Source organism: Ciona intestinalis, chromosome 1 (assembly GCF_000224145.3).
Source record: "Ciona intestinalis chromosome 1, KH, whole genome shotgun sequence".
Lineage (NCBI taxonomy): Eukaryota > Metazoa > Chordata > Ascidiacea > Phlebobranchia > Cionidae > Ciona > Ciona intestinalis.
The window spans coordinates 9,101,078-9,121,607 of record NC_020166.2 but is presented as its reverse complement, the minus strand read 5'-3'; the positions used below and the strand labels follow the sequence as shown (position 1 = coordinate 9,121,607).

Here is a 20,530-nt window from a genome sequence, read left to right as displayed (position 1 = left end):
CAATTACATTGTTGTAACTTATGAGTGATTGCTCTCAAAGTGTATGCTTTAGTGGTAATATTTAGTTGTTAGACTGGGTAGTACATATTGCAATTCTCATGTGTCCCAAATTTGTAATTCTTATTTTTGTCTTGTGTAGTACAGACCTAACCCTTGCAAAATAAATATCTTATATTGTTTTTAACTTGTATTGTTAAAACATCAGGAACGAAACGAAATCTTCGTGAGATTTCGATTCTGCTTGGTTTGATGCTTGCTCGCTCATGCGAATCATGCTCTTTCTTCATTCATAAAACATCGAAGCATGTGAGAGAAGTCACAATTGAAAAAGGAGGTAAAACATATCATGATGTGTTGAGTATATTTCAGTGTATATTTTTTTACTTTTCAGCAAAAACTGGAAAACACTACTTTTTTTCATTTTTTTATATAAATCTAATTGAGGTTCAGGAAGGCAGTTTATTCTGCTCTGTTTGTTTATATATACATATAACAGCCAGTAAAAGTTGTTTCACATTTAACAGGGCTAAACATAAAATACTTCCCTTATTTTAAATATTACTGTGTAAACTTTCCGTCACAAAGTTAACAGTAGTGGTAACTTAACTTTATCATTTGATTTTATTAGTTCCGTAGCAAGCCATATTTCTTGGTAATTTTGAAACTTCTCTCGTAGTTTATTACCTTTCACTTTAGTAACGACTAACCAGTAAACTTTTGTGACCGACAAATAAATTAGTAACTTAACTTTATAATCTTCAACTTCAACTATATAACAAACAATATTCTCCAGGTATCCTCAGTAACTTGACAAGCATCCTCAAGTTATCTGAGTTGATGACTGAAGATGAGGAAGACGAAGATCGTTTCATCCCTAGTGATCTGTTGAATGAATCTCTCATCGATGTCCATCACCATGACAACATGGTTGTCCTCTCATCTGGAGTAACAGAGCGTGATAAAGATCATCTTTCACTCTTACTAAAGAGGTATACAGGATAAACTGGAACTGGTTTAAAACTGTAATAAAGTAATTTGAAATTCAATTTAACAAGATTTTTCTGGTTGTAGTTTCGTATCAAGACCAAAACACTTTTCATGAGTATCCAATAAGTATCCAATAACTAGATTAAGCAAATTAAAGTAATATAAAAATAATTTAAAACAAAATTTAAGTAGATTGGGCAAGTGATATTTACCAGACCTGCAGAGAGAGTATAAACCATTTAGTATTTGAAGTATGAATGTGATAACTATTTTGTACCTGATAAGTGGCAACTCATATTTTAAACCAAAAATATCTCATTTAAACAAGATTGGTTGTAACTAGTTTGTATCCTTTCGATTAATGTTTAATGTTTATTAAATGCAGATACCGTGAGCAAGTGAACAAAAAACTTATGTTTTATGAAGTTGATTTGACGGGAAAAAAAGTTGGGATGTCTCTTAGTGAAGCAGGAGCAAGAAATGTGAAGGTGGATATGTTTTGTTTATGTGGGGTATTTAACTATTCGTACAACTATAATGGTGCTAATGTAACCTGCAAGGATTGACTGCGTGCATGTCAAAACTTAATTCGGTTTTCAATTAGGTTGCAAATTCAAAGGCTGCATGGAATATAAAATATATCATTTTTTTGGGATAACCGAAAATGTAAAACTAAAGATCAAAGTTTTTTTAGTTTGTTTTTATTTAAAATGCTGCTGTTCATATTTTTAACGTAATTGAAAATCAAATCATATAATGTTATATTGTACAAAGTTTCCTGCACATTGTTCGCACTTACAAGTTACTACATATTTAACATAAAACTCTGTTTACCTTCTCCCAGATATCTGGATATAGTGACCAGTTGTTAAGATACATAGCAGAGGGTGGGGGTGAAGCACAGTTGAATTACGTGGACAATATTGACAAAGTTAAAAACCTCAGACAGTTAAAATCACTTGAACCAAAAGAGCCGGAAATTTTAGTTGAAACAAATCAACATTTGGTTAAACAACCAGCAATTGTGAGAGTTTTCATATCATCAACTTTTAAAGGTAAAAGTATTTGATAGACAACCACAAAGAACACAATAAATAAAACAATAAGAGAGATTAACAACACCATGATAAAATTGTTTCCAAATTCTAATACAACTAATATAAATAAAGTAGGCTATATAATAAAAAGACGGTAGTACAACAACAAATAAATGTCAAAGGGTTATTTTAGAAAAAAATCCAGATTTTTATTATTTGCATTGTTACTTCACAGACATGCACAGTGAGCGAGATCTTCTTGTTCGAAACATTTTTCCTGAGTTACGACGACGTGCAGCCATGCGAAACATCCAGGTGTACGAGAGCGACCTCCGGTGGGGAACCAACCCTGAACATCAACATCATATATTAAACATTTGTTTGAATGAAATTGAACCGATGTCATTTGTTTGTTGGTGAGTTTGTGAATGCTCACTTTGGAGTTATAACATGGGTGTCTTCTTAAACATCAGACTCACATGCTGTATTCATACACCTCATGCCCATTGTTGAGTTATAACATTTATGTTTTTTTATACACCAGACATACATGGTGTATTCATACACCTCATGATTGTTGTTGATTTAATACTTAGGTGTCTTCTTATACATCAGACTTACATGGTGTTTTCATACACCTCATGCTCACTGTTGGGTTATTACATAGGTGTCTTCTTATACACCAGGCGTACATGGTGTATTCATACACCTCATGTTCACTGGCAAGTTATAACATGGGTGTATACTTATACACTAGCAGATACGGTGGGCTTATACACCTCATGCTCACTGTCAACTTATTTTTATCTCAGGTATACTTGGTGAAAGATATGGTCATGTGATGAAGAGATCTGATCTCTCATTGGTCGATATTTCATGGTTGAACGAACTCCCAACCACACGTTCAGTCACCGAGTATGAAATGCTCGCTGTAAGTTGTTCATATTTTTTTTGTTGTTGTTTATGTTTTGGCTGTTTGTTGTTTTTATTTTTCTTGTGTACCTGACAACTTTGTATAACTGACGTTCAGTCACAGATAATGAAATGCTCGCTTTAAGTTGGTTTTGTTAGACATGATTTGGCTTTTTGTTTGGTAATCATTAGCTGACAACCTTCATACACCTCGTGCCAGCTTAAGTTACCGTGTATGTTAGTCTGTTGGTGATTATTTTGGGGGATTTTGTATGTATGGCTGATAATTTGGACAACCCATTAGTGACCACTGGGTTGGAGCAATTGCTGTTAAGTGTCTTGCCCAAGGACACATACGCCCACAATGGTAGCAGCATCGAACCTTAAATCTGTAAACTTTGGAAGGCAGGCTACCCACTGTGAAAATAGTTCTCTATGTTATCCAATACTGAGTGATTGTTGATAATAATTTCATTGTTCACCCATTGTTTTGACAGGGAGGCCTCAATGAAGCGGAACAAAATGAATCAAAATCTTTTTTCTATTTCCGAGATTCTAATTCATTAAAGAAAAAAATCCCGAAAAAATTTAAACAAGATTTTTATGAAACAAGTGAAAAGAAAAGAGAAAAGTTAAAGGTAAGGTTTTGGTGACAATTATGTTACTTTGTTTGGGTTTGAACCTACAACCTTCAATGGTTTATTGAAATTAAAAGTATATCTATAATTGAAGATGCCATTGTTATTCTTAAGGCGCTAGTATTGTCTATGTACCTGCTTGTTTACATCCTCTTGGATGGGAACTAGTTTATGAATGCAACTTCCATGCCCAGAGTTTAGTTGTTACAATGTCTTTGTACAAGTTTTTTTTTACTTACATGTTTTTAGCCAAAGAAATTTTTATTATATAGAATCTCAAGAAAAGAATTATTTCATCTGGTCTTCCCCTTCATACTTACACTTGCTCTGTTGGTGAGGAAAAGGAGGGGAAACTGGAACTAACCGGTTTAAACCAGTTTGACGAACAGGTGTTGGAAGATTTGTGGCAAGCAATTCTTAAATTGCATCCAAGTGAAGATGTTGTTTCAGAGGTGGATGAGGTAAGAATGGTATTTCCGATTTTCAGTGATAAAAGTAATAATGTAACAAAAATCTTTTTTGAGATTGATATTTTTATTTTCAGTGATAAATTAAGTAAATAACTAATTGTAAATACTGTAATCTACTTTGTTTTGCGTGTCGGTGTTGCTATTTATATTGAATAAATCAAGTAAATGCAGTAGGCTATTTATTTTAATTTATTATTGCTGTTTTAGTGATAAATTAAGTAAATAATTTAAAATAAATACTGTAATCTATTTTGAGTCAGTATTTATATTTTCAGTGAATAAATCAGTTAAAAAATGTAAAGCAAATATTCTGATATATTTTAAATCCGTATTTCTGGCAGTTTGAGTAATCTATGTTTCATGCTTATTTATTAACACGGGGATAAATAAGTTAGGTTTATTCATTTAATACTTTGTAAATATTCTTATTGTTAGACTTAAGTTTTTTTATTACCTTGTTTTAACAAGTTTTATTCCAGATGTCACTTATTCAAGTCCAGACCCAACAAACCTTTTCATCTTCGTTTGTTGGTCGTGAACCTTTAATTAAAACTTGCTTACCCCATATGGGATCTAATGATAAGACCGATCATGGTGGACTTGTAGTGTTGGTAGGAATGGAAGGGGTGGGGAAGTCAAGCATGATGTCAGCTCTTATACATCATGCACAAAGTAAAAGGTAACATACAGCTATATTGCATGGGTTATTAAACTTTTATAGTTACGGCACCTTTAGGTAAGTAACATGAGTATACAGTTACAACTTTTAAAACAAGGGTAACACCATATTTTTAGCGAAGGGTAACTTACAATAGGACAACATACGGTTGGATCCTTAGCCTAGTGGAGCAGACAAAAATGTAACCTCTGTAATGTCAAAGAAAGGAAAATTTCAGCTTTCCTATGCCAAAATACAAGTAATTAGTGTAACTACTAATGTTTTTTCCGAGGATTTAGATTTGTTGGGCTTGTTCTCCTATTCTTTTATAAAGTTAGTTTTTTACTTAATTGATCATTTCTTTGTTCACAGTGGAAAGGAACACGTTTGTGGGAATGCAAATCTCTTCTATTACATTGGAAACTCATCTCCACATTGTAAGGACGTCAAGTTTATGTTGCATTACTTCACATTAACACTGCGGGACTTACTTCATAACACAGGTAAAGGCTACAAGAATACTCTTTCTATCTCATTAAACTTAAACGTGTAGGTCTGAAACTTTAAATAAAAAGTGTTGACGTTTTTTCCCCATACTTTGATTTTTTTATATTTTAGCTCATTAAACTTTGACTACTAGGTCTAAAACTTTAAACATTACATCTGTTGTAACTCCCAAGTGTTATGAGACTCTTCAATCCTATATTTTCCACTGTTTTGCCAGACAATAAGTTCTGTATTTAAAACAAGTAAAAAGCACCATGCGATTTAATTTGTAATTTTGGTAAAGAGAAATGATGTTTGATAACATGTTTAAACTGCTTCACAAAGTAGTAGAATACTCTTTTTAGTTTTAGAACCACTTGCTACTTATTAAGTTTGTTACTTTAATCCAATTAAGGAGAACTGGTTTTGAAATTTATAATTTTTACAGAGGATCAAGCAGAGCTGAGTAGTTATGAAGACACAGTCAAATTATTTTGGTTTTATGTCGAAAAATTTACCAAGAAAACAAGAAATAAGATTTCTATGTTTATTGATAACTTGGATGGGATAAGTGATGAAAATCTAACACGAAATTTACAAGTTAGTTATGTGTGTATGTATAAGTTCTAGACACACTGTTAACACTGGTCACATAAAAATACTTACGTGCCCTGGGCATTGGTATTATAGGCAAAATCTGGCATAAATCCCAGGGACCTCCCTCACCCTCATAGAATAGAATATATATTATTGGGTGTCAATATACTGTTTCGGTTGGGTTTGGATGATAGCACCCTGGGTGTTTGGGTAATACATCTACTTCCAAGGTTTCAGATGTGCCTCATTGAAGACCTGACTCTTATCAAATAAACTTTTTATAAATGAGAGTCAATATACTGCTTCAGTGGGGTTTGATGGTAGCACCCTGGGTGTTTGGGTAATACACATATATTTTCTAAGTCTATTTTCTTTATACATTACTGATACTATAGCAAAACACAATTAACCAACAACCCCTTAATATTAACAGTGGTTACCTGACCCCGTACCAACCAATGTTACTTTGTTTGTTACTTGTTGTATGGACACTGAAATACACTGGGTGTTGCAAAACAGAAGGAATGCCGTGTTTCTTAAAATCCCACCATTAAGTATAAGGTAAGTCTTTTTTTCTTTTTTTAATCTAAATCTCTTTTACAATATTTGTTGCAGATATTTGGTATTAATAGGCAGCTGCTTCTATTTTCTATATATATTATTAATATCCAACACAGTAATATTTGTAATAGTTGTGGATAAGATTGTCCATTTTTATTTCCTTTTTCATTAACAAAGACCAAGAATATTTACTGAATTTTGTAAACGTATCCTTATGCCTCTAACACACCATTGTTAACTGTTAAAAACAAAATTGAGAAATACAGGATATTTCTACTAACAGTATCCATCTTACCCCATTGGTCATCACTCCTATGATCAACGCATGATACATTCCAGGGACAAATCACGAGTTATCCGAACCATGTTATCACATCATGGGAAATCCCTCAACCAATCAAACTTCAACAACCAACTACAGCGGATGGTATCTAAACATGGGGCAAGTAACCCGCTTTATCTACAAACTGCTTGTCAGTACATGAGGTTAGTATATAGCTTATATAATCTGTGTCAGTGTTAGCACCCTGGTTGCTGGGATAATTCTCCTAGATCTTGGGTGTTTTACTAAAGACCTTGCCTTTATTTGAACATTTCTATAATGGGTATTGGTGTTATAACCCCGGGGTTTGGGGTAATTATCCTAGGTCTCGGGTGGGCCTCACTAAAGACCTTGCCTTTATTTGAATAATTATATAAACTGTATCAGACGTTAAGTGGCGTCTCCCTGGGTGTTGTGGTGTTCATTAAAACTATATCCCAGTTTTTTGGTGTGCCTCACTGAAGACTTTATTCTTACAGAAAGGTTATTGTAATTTACAGCATTTAACAAATCTACAATAAATCTAAACCGCTTTAAACTTTTATAAATATTTTTCCTCTCTTAATGATGGAACAAACTTACATAGAAATCAATTATATTAATAAAAATCCTATACAGGTTATTTTCTATTTACGAAACTCTTCAAGAAGATATAGATTCATTACCCCACGACCTACCCAAGTTACTAGATGCATGGTTGACAAAGGTGGAAGCAGGATCCAGTACTCTTATACTTGGGTTGATATATTGCTGTGTGAATGGGGTGGGGGAAGAAGACGTATTTGAAGCTGTTCAACTGTACAAGAAGTGCATGTTAGTTAAGATATGTATCAGTGTAGCTGTGTTTAAATGGCAACTTTCATACATACATATGTGTATAATCATGTATATCTGTATATATCCGTTGAGATTTTAACATTAAAGTTAAAATGCATTCAATTAACACCTTCACTAAATATGCAACAGCAAATTCCATATATTTGTCGGTAATGCCTTTATTTCACTACACTACATTATATTCTATATGATATGAATGATACTAAAGAAGTTTACATCATTTATTCATCAAATAACTTTCATTTTAAACTTGGAAATTCTCCATTTAATCCAGATACCCCGAGAAACCAAGAAAGTTAAAAAGATCAACTTTTTGTCGGATTTTAAACAATCACAACATCTTCTTCACTCGATCTAGGAGTGGAAGTTTCATCTCGTTTGCTCACAAGATCTACGCTGATGCTGTAAAGTTAAGGTGGTGATAAATTAGTAGTTTGAGGTTTACCAGAGTAACAAAAAATAGAACTAAGTTTTATTGCCCAAAAAGTATGAAAAGAAAACTGAAATTGTGTCAATTTGTTTTTAAATTTTGTGTAAAATTCAGTTTATTTTTAAATTTTGAGTAAAACAATAAAATTAAAATTGTTCTATGATTACCGTGAGTGTATAAGATTAAACTCAGTCAAAACATCTGGTACAGTTTGGATAGCAGCATTTAGCGTTTGTACTATCTTTCTGCAGAGTCAATTTAAGCAACTTAACTTTATTTTTTCTGCAGATACTTCAGTGGCTTAGCTGGGAAAAACAAGCTTACACTATGCCACAAGTTATTGGCGAAGATCAAGGCAAACAAACTAACGGCCCGAGTTGATTTGACTCCAAGTGCTTATTCCAATGCATTGCTGGCTTTACCACAACATCTTGCTATGTCTGGTGAGTATTTGTGCAGTAATATACTGATGGGTGGAAACTTGAGTGGTTTATTCATGGTTGCCACTCTCATGCCCACAGTTGAGTTTCTAAAGCTATGGCAGTGTGTGGGTAAGCAGGCATGACTTTTGGTTGGTTTGGTCATTTATATTTTCGTGGTTGGGAACTTAAGTGATTTATTCTTGGTTTCCACTCTCATGCCCACAGTCGAGTTTTTAAAGCTATTGCAGTGTGTGGATAAACATACATGACTTTTAGTTGGTTTGGTCGTAAATATTTTTGTGTGTTCAGAAGTTCCCATTTGTGTAAAACCAAAACTGGTCCTTTAAACTAATATTGGTAACATCCAGGTAATGGGACAGCGTTGGTGCATCTACTTAGTGATGTAAACTATTTAAAAGCAAAATGCCACATTGGACAAACTACTCAACTTATTCAAGAATTCAATTTATTGAAGCAGCTTAAAGTGAATGACAGGTCGGTTTTCTGCATAGACACTTTTTATCCAAACAATGTGCAGAAGAATTCCTGAACGAAAAATTAATCAGAATTAGAAGAATGTACCTGTATCACATTTAGTTAAAATTTTAAAACAAATGCGACTGTATGTTTCGAGATTTAATAATGTTTTGCAGTTTTTTTTGTAAATCATTTATTTATTTAGCAACAACACAATCTTTACTAAATATTGTTAAAAAATGTGATGCATTTCTTTGAAAACTACTGTTAGTAAATCAAGATGAAAATTTATCGGTGATTTTTATTTTTTTTAATGCTTATAATTTTTTTACCATAACCTTTTAGTTGCTAATTTTTCTACACAGAACATGCATGATGCTACACAACATACTATCTACTTCACACCATATGATCAAACCAAACCCTGGGATATTGGACCAGATGATAGTTAATGTGTTACCAGGATCACACCTCGCTTGTGGTGTGTTGGATAAATATAAAGGTGAGCTATATGAATAGAAAATTGATTCTGATAAAAAAAATTAGATTTAGACCTTGAAATTTTCAGCTAAATATATTTTTCTTAAGTAACAAAGTTCCAGATAAATATAATGGTGAGCTAAATATAATGGTGTGAAAAGGTAATTGATTTTATAAAAAAAAAACTTAAAGTATAAAATTCAGGAAAATTCGGAATTTGAGAATTTTATATACTTTTTTAAGTAACAAAATTGCCGGTTTTTAGAGATGTCCTAATACTAATTAGTCAAGGTGTAAGATATTAAAAAGGTAAAGTTTATTGGAAAATTATTTAAAAATTGGAATTATTCTCTTGAGATCCAAAAATTCAGAAAAAAATAGTTTGTATAAAGTAGACAGATTTTTGAAGCTTATGACATGTCTGGTAAAAATACTTTTTTTTTAATTTTCTCTTTGTTCTTAAATTTCTATTGTTCACTAAATCAAACCCTGTATTCCAGAATCTCATCTCTCCACCGTAAGTTCAACTTACATTGTAGAATGCATGACAATGAAGCAAAACAGAAGCCATTGTTACAAAACATTCAATGATTTCAGCAACAATCACCCAACCTTTGCAGCCATTTCTACAAAGTTTGTCATTTCTTATTTTCTACATTATATATAAATATTTAATTTCAATATATATTTTTTCTTTTGTACCAATTCGTTTAATCATTTTAATAGTTATATTGTTATTTATTTTTAATATTATAAATTGTTCCAACTAAACCTTATCAAAGGTGTTGTAACTGCCACTTAAAAAATTGCTGGTCTGTATCACAATTCTTAAGTTATACAGTTTCAAACTGCACAGCCTGCATTAAAGCATACATGCGGTGCACACTTTAACTTGAGAATTAATCATGCATAACATAAGGCCAAATTAACAGTTTTAGAGAGCTTGTCCCTATTTTTATTAACACCTGCAGATCCAGGTTTATCAACAATGAGCCAAAAATTACAAAAACTCTTTGTTGTTAAAGCCAAAATATCATAGGTTTATTGGAGGCCATACGCATCAGATAATATATTTTAAAGCTTTTTTTATCTATGTGTGCTTATGAGTTATCACTTTGCAACTATTGAGTTGTCGCAATGGTTTATAATTGGACAACCCACTAGTGAGTACTGGTTTATAAACATATTGCAACTTTCAGTGGGAAGCTCGTGTGGGAGCAACATTTTTTTTTTTGGCTGTCGTAACTGCATCAAACAAGGATAAACAACTGACGTTCATTTAATCCATTCAATTTACAGTGGGCAACTCCTTGCATGTGGAACAACATCAGGTGACACAGGTGTTTACAACATCAACGATGGAACAAAACATCAACATCTTCCTTATGGCAGCCTTGTCACTTGCCTCACCTTCATTAATGATCAGTTTCTTGCATCTGGGCACAAAGATGGCGGTCTTATCATATGGGATGTGAAAGGTGAGGATTGTTTTGAATATTCATTTATTTTATAAAACACTTATATGATTTTTTTTACTTAGTTATCAAATTATCTTTGCAAAGGAAAAAGTTTTTTTTAGAATAAGATTTAAGCCAGAGTTGGCACAATATATTAATAGTTGTGATAATTTTCAATCAGTTATTCATATGAAAATTGACATGTTAGGTGAAACTCATGATATCATGTATTCACGATAGGTGGTATTCATAACATATGAACAAAATAATTTGTAAAAAAAGTTTCAACAAGACATTCATATGAAAATCTTTGAATCATGATATGGTATTTTTGTGATAGATCATGTTCATTATACTCATTTCCAGGTGGGTTCATGGTGAACGAATTAAGGCATCATCATCACGAAATATCATCTATCACCTCCAACCCCCCAACATCAACCTTAATATCCACATCATATGATCGTAGCTTCTCTGTGTGGCAGCTGGCCTCAAATTTAAAGCGGACGTCAAAACCAGTCAAGCGGGACGTCATAAAATCGATTCACACGAATGATTTCGTCCCGAATTGTTCGGCACTTCACCCAGTGATGCGGAAAGTAGCGATCGGGTTATGGGATGCAAGCATCAGGATCTGGGATCTTACTTCTTGGAAGAGAGTGGCAGTGTTGAGAGGTTCAAAGGCATCGGTATGTTTTGTAATGGCTTGGTGTTTTATTGGTCATCACTGGCTTGAAGTGAAATGTATAACCTGGCAAGGCAATGGGGTTATCCCGATTGACACTAACCCAGAAACTACAGGTTCAGGCTTGATGCTGCTATCATTTTAGGCAGATGTGTCTTTGGCCAAGATACTGAAAAACAACTGTTATAACCCATTAGATTATGGCCATATAATAAAACCCCAAAACATATTCATTAACACCCATGGGCCGTGTTACAACAAAATAAGATCCTCCCAAAATATCACCCACAAAGTTACATGCGTGGTAACTCGTAAGCAGCACGAGGTGTATGAAACAGAACACCAGTGTTATAACGTCTGTCGTTTTCCTGCCACACGAGAATAAATAAGTCAATTCATTTATAATATAGAACGTATCCGATTTTTACTTTTTAAACTATTTCAAAGTTAAATTCACACTGAGGAATCATTACATGTACAACAGGTAACATCATTGGTATATTCACCATGTGGAACTTACTTAATGTCAACTGCATTGCACAAAGATGGCATCAACGTATGGTCGGCTTCAACTGGTTCTATAGTTGGTACATTCGGGGGCAACCAGGGTAGTGTCTACAGGTAAGCTAAACTATAAAACCTATAAATGATCTTCTGTTGCTACCGGACTAAATGTAATATTGGAAATAGATTTTTTTGTTGGGAGGTTAAGTGTCCTTGAGTAAATGGGCAGGACAAAAATATCAGACTTGGTTTTAATCCAGTGGTCACTAATGGGTTATGGAACCCTGGATGGCAGAGTAATGAGCCAACTCTGGCCTAAATCTCAGATCCCATGTCATGCGTTCTGTAGAAACACACCAACATAAAAAAGTGGATGATATTTCTAAACAAACAGGTTATGTTGAAGTAACAACCTAAAATTTCAGCTTACATAAACTGTAGCCTTCTACTGGGTTACAAACATATGTTAACTTAACAATACCAACTTTGTTTTACAGATCTCTCTCTTATTTACCTGGGAACTCTCTACTGGCAGCAAGTGGTGGAACACGGGGTGCACAATCTGAAGGAATTTTAAAACTTTGGTCGGGAAACCTTGGTGTGAAAGTTAATTCATTCACAAACCATGAGGTAAGGAATGTTGATTAAGAATTTTGAATATTGTTAATATTATCATTGTATTCATGCAATAAGTGACTGCACCTCAAGGTATTTTATTTCGGATTGTTTTTTTATAAAGGTGTGGTCTTCAGTGAGACACACACAAGACCTGGGATATAGGGCTATAACCCATTATATATATATTTCTCCACATATTTTTTATCTTTTGTTTCTAAACTCTTTTGCTTGGGTTACTACGTTTTTAATCCTACAAATTTTCCAGCACTTAGGAAATGCATTGTCCTGTCGATTCAATTGTGACAAAACAATGGTTGCTGTCGGATACCACGACAACCAGGTTGCCGTGTTTAACGCTGGACTCGGAAAACTGGTCAGTCATGCATCACTGCACAAGGGACCTGTGACGTAAGATTTCTATGTTTTGCAGAGTTTGAACTGATATGCATGATGTAACTAAGACAATGTGATTCCAGTTATTGGTATTTCCTTTTTTTTTGTATTGGTGACAACATAGACAGGCACACCATGCGACCTGAGGTTTAAGCCAGAGTTGCCTCATTAACTCAACACCCAGGCTGCTACAAGTACAGCTCATTAGTTACCACTGGGTTAAAGCAACTACTGTTATGTATCTTGCCCAAGAATGCATATGTCTACAAATGTTCTAGTAAAAAATAATACCAAATTAATATTGAGCCATGGTCCCATTATTCTAGGTGTGTGTCATGGATTGGGAGCAAACATGGCAAACTTGTGGTCACTGGTTCTGTGGATTCAACATTAAAAGTATTTTCCATTCAAAGTGAAACATTGGTGGCCACCTGCAATGGACATACAGGTAAATGGGTTGTGTAAAACTTTTGTTTTGTGCTGTAAAATGTATTTCTTGGTAGTTGTTAAACAAGCAAAACGATAAATTTTATTGAAATATAAGTAAAAAATGGAAAGAATGTATTTTATGTGGAAAAAAGGAAATGTATAAAAAAGATTTATAAAGAAATAAATAGTTTATAAAAAAATAATGTGAGCAAAAATGACTAAAACTTACATAAAAAACTTATAAGTAATAAAAATTAAAGTTTATAAATATATAATTCATTGTGTATCATTTTTTTCTTGCAGATGAAGTGTTATCAGTGTCAACCTCTGACACATGGATTGCATCATCTTCACAAGATGTTACCATCATGTTATGGTGGGTTAATGGTGTGGTTAAGGGTGGGGTGGTGTCGCCTACATATATTCTACATTCACATGTTGCGGCACCACTGTGTGTGGATTTCAATCAAGATGGAACTCAACTTGTATCTTGTGAGTTGGTTTGTTGAAATATTAAATGATTGTAACTTATTTGTGCTCAATATTTAAGGCAGTAACAGACATTATAACACGGGTGTTCTGTTTCATACACCTCATCCCGCTTACGAGTTATCACGTATGTAACTTTAAGAGTGATTGTTTTGGGGGAATTTTTAGAACAAAATATTTAGAATTTAGGAGAATTTTTGAAATAAAAACTTTTTTAGAATTATTGTGTAGCTGACAACACATAATAATTTACAAAACTCAATGTTCTTACTTTTTTTGCTTGTTATATTGTAAAGAATATACAGTGCACTTTCACATTACACAAAATGTGCATTTAGTTTACAAACAAATACATTCAAAGGTGGAAAAGATAGATCGCTCATCTACTGGATGGTACCACCTCAGGGGAACCCCCATGACAAGTCTATTGAACCGCGACTTAAGAATCAGGACGCTCATCAAGATTGGATAACATGTTGTTCATGGAATACATCATCTGATCACTTGGTGAGTTATCATTTCATGGAATACATCATCTGATCATTTTTCATGTGAAGCGTTCACAACCATTAGATATCGGGTAAATGCTCAATGTTGCCATATTGTAGGCCTGTGTGTCTTAAACAAGATCCTAAATGATAGTTGCTCCAAACCAGTGCTTACTAATAGATTGCTTAAATTGTCAACCAAAAATAATCTAAAATTTCATCATTCACAAAGTTACATGTGCTGGCTCGCAAGCGGCGACAATTTATACAAAATTGAACTCGCATATTACACCTATAAAGTGTTTTTATAGGATGACTTACATCCAATCATTTAAGTTAAACATGCAAACACAACAACATGATGATATTTACAGGTTACTGGATCGAATGATTTTACTTTGAAGATTTGGTTGAATGAAAAATGTTTATTTCATATGAAGGGACATACAACATGTGTTACTTCAGTGGCTTATTCATATGGTTGCATTGTATCTACTGCAGCAGGTATGAAATACTGTGTGTAACATGTTAGAGATATGCTATACTATATAAGTGAGGTCTTATGGCAGAGATGGTTTTAAGGACGCAATTTCTGGCCATGCGAGGATAAACCAAGTTACATTCATTCATATAAACAAACTGTTCTATAGTTTCATCAAAGTAAAAAAAACAAGTTTGTAAAGGATACCCAGGTTCAATGCTCGACACAGATGGGCGTATGTGTTTATGGGCAAGATACTTAACAGATATTACACAAACCCAGTTATGACTAAAGAGAACACATGGTCTTCAAGACAATGGCCCAAATCATCCTAAATCTCAGCTCCAACATGTGGCAAGCTGTAGGACCTCACCCATATAGAATAGAATGTGTATATACAATGTTAGGGTGATAAGATAACTCTGGCATAAATCCCAGGTCAAATAGTCTGCCACACCTAAAGACCGCACCCATATAGAATAAAGAAAACCTCCTACATGAGTGTTTCAATGAAATACATTTCACAGATGGTGAAGTGAAGTTATGGTCACACCATGGTGTTGCCATAACTACAATGAACAACAGTTCAACTGTGAGAGTGAACGCATGTGATCTAATTGTAACAACTAAACAACAACAACAAGTAGAGCAAGAAGAAACTTTGGATTTTAAAGGTTTGTGTTTGTTTTAACATAAACCTCATGCTTATTGCCGAGTTATAACATGGGTGTCTTCTTATACATCAGACTTACATGGTGTATTCATACACCTCATGCTCTTTGTTGAGTTATAACATGGCCTGCTAAATTTGGTAACCATAACCTAAACTTTGTTTTGTCACAAGCAAACCAAACAAAGTTCATAATGATGTTATTACATGTAGCAACCAACGATGAAACGAATCAACCTGATTGGTCGGTTCAAGTTGATATTGACGAATGGGACGACAAGCACAAAAGTAAGTTGCCGGGAGCAACAAAGAAGACAACCAATGGCATGGAAGTAGACGTTGTTACCGTGGTTACGGCTCATGATGATGGACTGGCTCATCTCTGGCACCCACTGGTGGTGAGTTTCAGGATAAATGCAGACATTTTTGTAGTTTTTAACTAATAATGGATTTTTATTTGCTATATTTGAAAGATTTATAAATTAACAATTAAGACTCTGAATATAATATTTAATTTTTATCGTTTATTTTTTGCAGGGTGAAGAAAAATTGTCACTATTCGGACACACAGCGTCAATCAACCAGGTTGCCACATCAGATACAACCCTTGTATCTTGTTCATTGGATGGAAGCGTTAAGTGTTGGGATGTTACAATGCTAGATGGTGATAGTGGGGGGGTGGCTGGGATAAGGTGATTATTATGTAGATGTTATCTACCATGTCAGTATGTTAGCCCATCTTTGCAAATAAGGGTTATGTATAAATCAATGTTGTGTAAAATTAAAAAGGTTAATGCAGGGCAGTGGTGTCTTACTGCAGGAACCTAATCTTTTAGAATATAGAAAATTTATAAGCTCTTTCAGTGGGGTCTAAATGATAGCACCCCTTACTGAAAATCCCTTACATAATAAACCTCATAAAACCAATTATCTTCTATTCCAGCCATGATGCAGAGATAACCTCACTAACAACAAGTTACAACCTTGTTATCACTGGTTGTATGAATGGCTGGTTGAAAGTATGGGTGATGGGGGTAGATGGGGAGGCATCACTTCAGTATTGTTTGCAGGTGAGGGTGCGGGTGAATTAAAATAAAAGTTTTAAAGTGAAAAACGTTAAAAAATATGAAATAAATTTAAACACCGTTTTAAATAAAACTATGCAAATTTAAATAAAAGGATTACATACGTCCTTATTGCTACATTAAAAAAATTGGATTATAATGCATTGTAATAAATTGTTTGTAGAGTGCAAAAATCGCTTTTATATTAAATAAGTTATGTATTTCTCTTTTAGCCGTAAGTTTGTTATAACAATGGCTTTTTTAATCTTTGTTATCTTGACCAAAGAGAAATAAAAATAGTCCATGCATTCTTATACATCACAGGCGCATAAAAAGAAAATCAACTTCATTGAAATGTTGGAGTTTGAAAATAAAAGCGACTTTATACTGGTTACGACTAGTTTTGACCAGTTTGTTAAAGTCTGGAAGGCAGGTAGAAGAAATGAGATGAGGTGAGATACAATAGGAGTGGATGTTTGTTTTGTATGTAGAGTTTGATTTTTAATAACTGGGTAGCGCTCTGGCTTAGTGGTTAGAACACCTTCTTCCAATTCCGGGTTTAAGGCTTGTTTCTGCCATTGTTTTATGGGTTGTTTCCACCATTTTGGTATATGTTTCCGTGGCCAAGACACTTAAAAGCGAGCATGAGGTGGGTGAAACAGAACACTAGTGTTATACTGTTTAGTGTTACCTCAATACATGAGAATAAAACAAGTTACATTTATCCACTGCACATCGTTAGCACCTCTACTATAGTGTGTGAAATGTTTTCAGATTACTTAAAGCAACTTCTTTCCAATCTCCAATCAATGTATTCATGAAGAAAGAAGAAGGAAGCTACCTTGTATCTGATCTAAGAGGAGTTGTTCACTTACTTGACATCAATCAAATGAACTATGTGACAATTACAAGGTTTTGATTTATTTGTATAATTCTATTAAAAAACATTCCACAAAACTTTGTATTTTTTTTCAGTTAAATGTAACTTTTAAAGATACAAAGTTAAATTTGTTATTTTTACCACTGTTTTGGCATCCTGTTCATGTCAACTTAGTCATATTATATTGAAACTTTTGCCACAGCATTTAATTACTTTTACGATGTATCTGGTAGCAGCAGTTTATTTGTTTAAGTATGTTAAGTTTATTGCAATACTCTTTTGTTAAGTTGGTACAAATGTCAGTACTTTACATTTATAACTGCTTTTAAAATACTGCACATTAAATACCTTTAATTTCTTTACTTTTACAGCAAAAAAAGTGACCTTCCAGTTCAATTCTCTTTACTTTTGGATACAAACAATTACAAAGGTTTGTTAATAATAATATTCCTTATAATTTAAATAACAGAACTTCTAATTTAGCACTTACAAAAAATAGTTCCTATTTAATCAACATAATGAAGAGATGAGAATTAACAGCAAACGACAATCACTCACACATGCTAATGATGAAATTATAATTTGTTTATTTTTATGGAATTATTTTTATTGTTTTATACAGATATTCCAACAAATGCAGATAAGTTCCACACAGTGAGTTGCACGTGTGATATCAGTGATGGGAATATTATATATGGAGATGTGGAGGGTTGGATTCATTTCTATCCATCCAGGGAAAAGAGAAAGGTTAGATTTTGTTTAAAAATTATTTTTTTTAATGCAAAACTTTCATATTGTTTTCTTCTGTGATGTATCTTAACCACACGTGTAAATCTTCTGTGATGTATCTTAACCACACAAGTGCCAAACTTAATAAACATAGATTTAAAGTTAAATGTAAAATAAATTGTTTATGATGTCACACAGGTTCATAATGGAAAAGTAACATCAGTATTACATCATAATGACATCATTATTACATCATCATTGGACAGAAAAATCAAGTTATGGAAAAAATCCCCATTTGACCAGGTGAAGTATTATATGTTCATGACACAATATAAAAATGATCCAAACAACCAGAAGTCATGTCTGCTTATCCACACACTGCAATAGCTTCACGGCTTCAGTAACTCGACTACAGTCATAGGAATGGCAACCATAAATAAGTCACTTAATTTCCCACCCACAAAGATATAAATGTCCAAACCAAAAAATCATAGTATTTTACATTTATTATTTTATTCTCAGGTCGGGGAATTCACCACTCCAAGTGCAGTGACTAGATGTCATCTGATGTTATTTGGATCTCAGTTAAAAATATTAGCAGCAGATATCAGGGGGAGCGTTCATGTACTCAGGGTTTTTGAAAACTCCCTTTAACTGTTAAATCAGTGCTGCATATCTGGTTTATGGTGAAACATAAATGCAGCATTACCTTTATTGTCTTATAGCAAAACTAGTGTGTAGCATTACAATGTCTGTAACATTAGGTTCCACTTGAAAACCACAACACTTTTTGTAAGTTTGGTAAAATGGCATTCTAGTTGCAGAACCCTTTAAACCTAGATGGCAATTAAATTTCCACTTACCTTGAATTAACTTACAGTTATGAAATATCTGATTTAATCAAGGTATTGCTTTCACAAATGCAATTAATTCTGTTTTTACATTAAAATTGGCTGCAACAGAAATTACCACAATACCGTGTTTACAAAATTTGTGCAAAATTTGTTTTAGGTGTTTAACCCCAATATACTGTTTATCACATGAGCCTTTTTATTGAAAAATGATTATAAGTTATGCACTTCCTTAGTTTTAATTCATTTTAATGAAATTTTCTTGTACTTTTTTATTGCAACATGTATAATATGCACTATTAGTAAGGTTTGTTTCACTTTACCGGATATACTTCACTTCAATGAGTTTTAAAGTTGCTGCATTGCTTGTTACTCTGTGATACATGAATTATAAATCGACATAGATCATATATCATATAACCGTCACCCATCAAACTGACATTTTTTCATTATATCAATGAATTTATTTCCAGATAGTATAATAAATACTTTGTGTTTTCGCATATATCGCTATAATAGCCAATGCTATAGTTCCATGTTATTTTACCCATGCATGATTGAGTGTAGCATACTTGCACAACTGCATGAAACACTTTAATTAATATATAATGTCACTATCAATCCGTATAATACACGTTAATAAATGTTTAGTATAAGTTTATTGTATAAAAATATAAAACATTGTGCTGAAAACTCATTATTAGTTTTTTTTAATAGAAAAAGACAACATCTCCTTTATTGGTCTAAAGATATGGCAATAACAATTTAAAAGATGGTCAAACTGTGGGCAATCACTCAGCACAATGTTTAAAAAATGCCCACCGAGCTTAAAAGGGTTATCAACCATGCATAAAGTGCTGATCGCTCAAAAAGGATTAAAAGTTTTAGAATTCTTTATGTCGCGCCATTATGGTGTTCCACTAGTTACTCAAGCGTATCAAACATTACGTCATTATCCACATGCTCAATAGCGCGACGCGAGATGTTTTACAATCTTCAGAGTTTACACAAGAAGCGTGCTTAGGGTTCGTTTGCCGCATATATCAGTAATATCGCTATAGCTTTCCGAGTTTGGTTTTTATATTTCAACGGAAGCGTATGCAAATTAACGTTTTCCGGCGCGCGATTAAGTTAATTTACGACGTAAAGTTTGTTTACCGACTGGATGTTACGACAAAACGATTAAGAAAAATGCGTAACATCCGCGTTTTGATATCTGGTTATGGTTAGTTTGATATCTATGTGATACTAAAATGGAAGCAATGCATAAAATTATGTGTATTTTAACCCAATAACCTTAGATATATATACTAAATAAAATAGGTACGTGTGTTTTTTTACTCCTTCATGTTTTGTCTGTTGTATATTGTTAAAAAAGTAAATCTGCTTTTTAGTGTTATTTGTATTGCATTCATGTAAAAGTTTAGCCATTAAGAAATCTTTGCTACTTTATGGATTAGGTTAGTGGAAAGTATAAG

General features: G+C 33.3%; 1 protein-coding gene across 2 annotated transcripts; it reads left to right on the top strand.

Annotated features, from left to right (window-relative positions):
• The first annotated feature begins 1,903 nt into the window (after positions 1-1,903).
• LOC100181249 (telomerase protein component 1) lies at positions 1,904-19,745 on the top strand. 2 transcript variants are annotated; one of them, XM_026838718.1, is made up of 35 exons: positions 1,904-2,042; positions 2,260-2,440; positions 2,837-2,955; positions 3,434-3,574; positions 3,847-4,035; positions 4,524-4,723; positions 5,078-5,205; positions 5,637-5,788; positions 6,219-6,346; positions 6,686-6,832; positions 7,287-7,481; positions 7,780-7,920; positions 8,224-8,378; positions 8,726-8,852; positions 9,200-9,336; positions 9,815-9,947; positions 10,614-10,792; positions 11,138-11,460; positions 11,941-12,077; positions 12,458-12,590; positions 12,844-12,986; positions 13,298-13,419; positions 13,704-13,892; positions 14,251-14,396; positions 14,752-14,881; positions 15,386-15,532; positions 15,742-15,926; positions 16,066-16,220; positions 16,472-16,598; positions 16,917-17,044; positions 17,367-17,504; positions 17,844-17,902; positions 18,095-18,219; positions 18,400-18,504; positions 18,724-19,745. In XM_026838718.1, the coding sequence occupies exons 2-35, from the start codon at positions 2,410-2,412 to the stop codon at positions 18,853-18,855; spliced, it is 4,926 nt and encodes a 1,641-aa protein (XP_026694519.1). In that variant the 5' UTR covers positions 1,904-2,042; positions 2,260-2,409; the 3' UTR covers positions 18,856-19,745. The 2 variants fall into 2 exon arrangements, with proteins under 2 accessions (XP_026694519.1, XP_018666965.1); XM_018811420.2 differs by having other exon boundaries at positions 5,075-5,205.
• Positions 19,746-20,530: the final 785 nt, after the last annotated feature.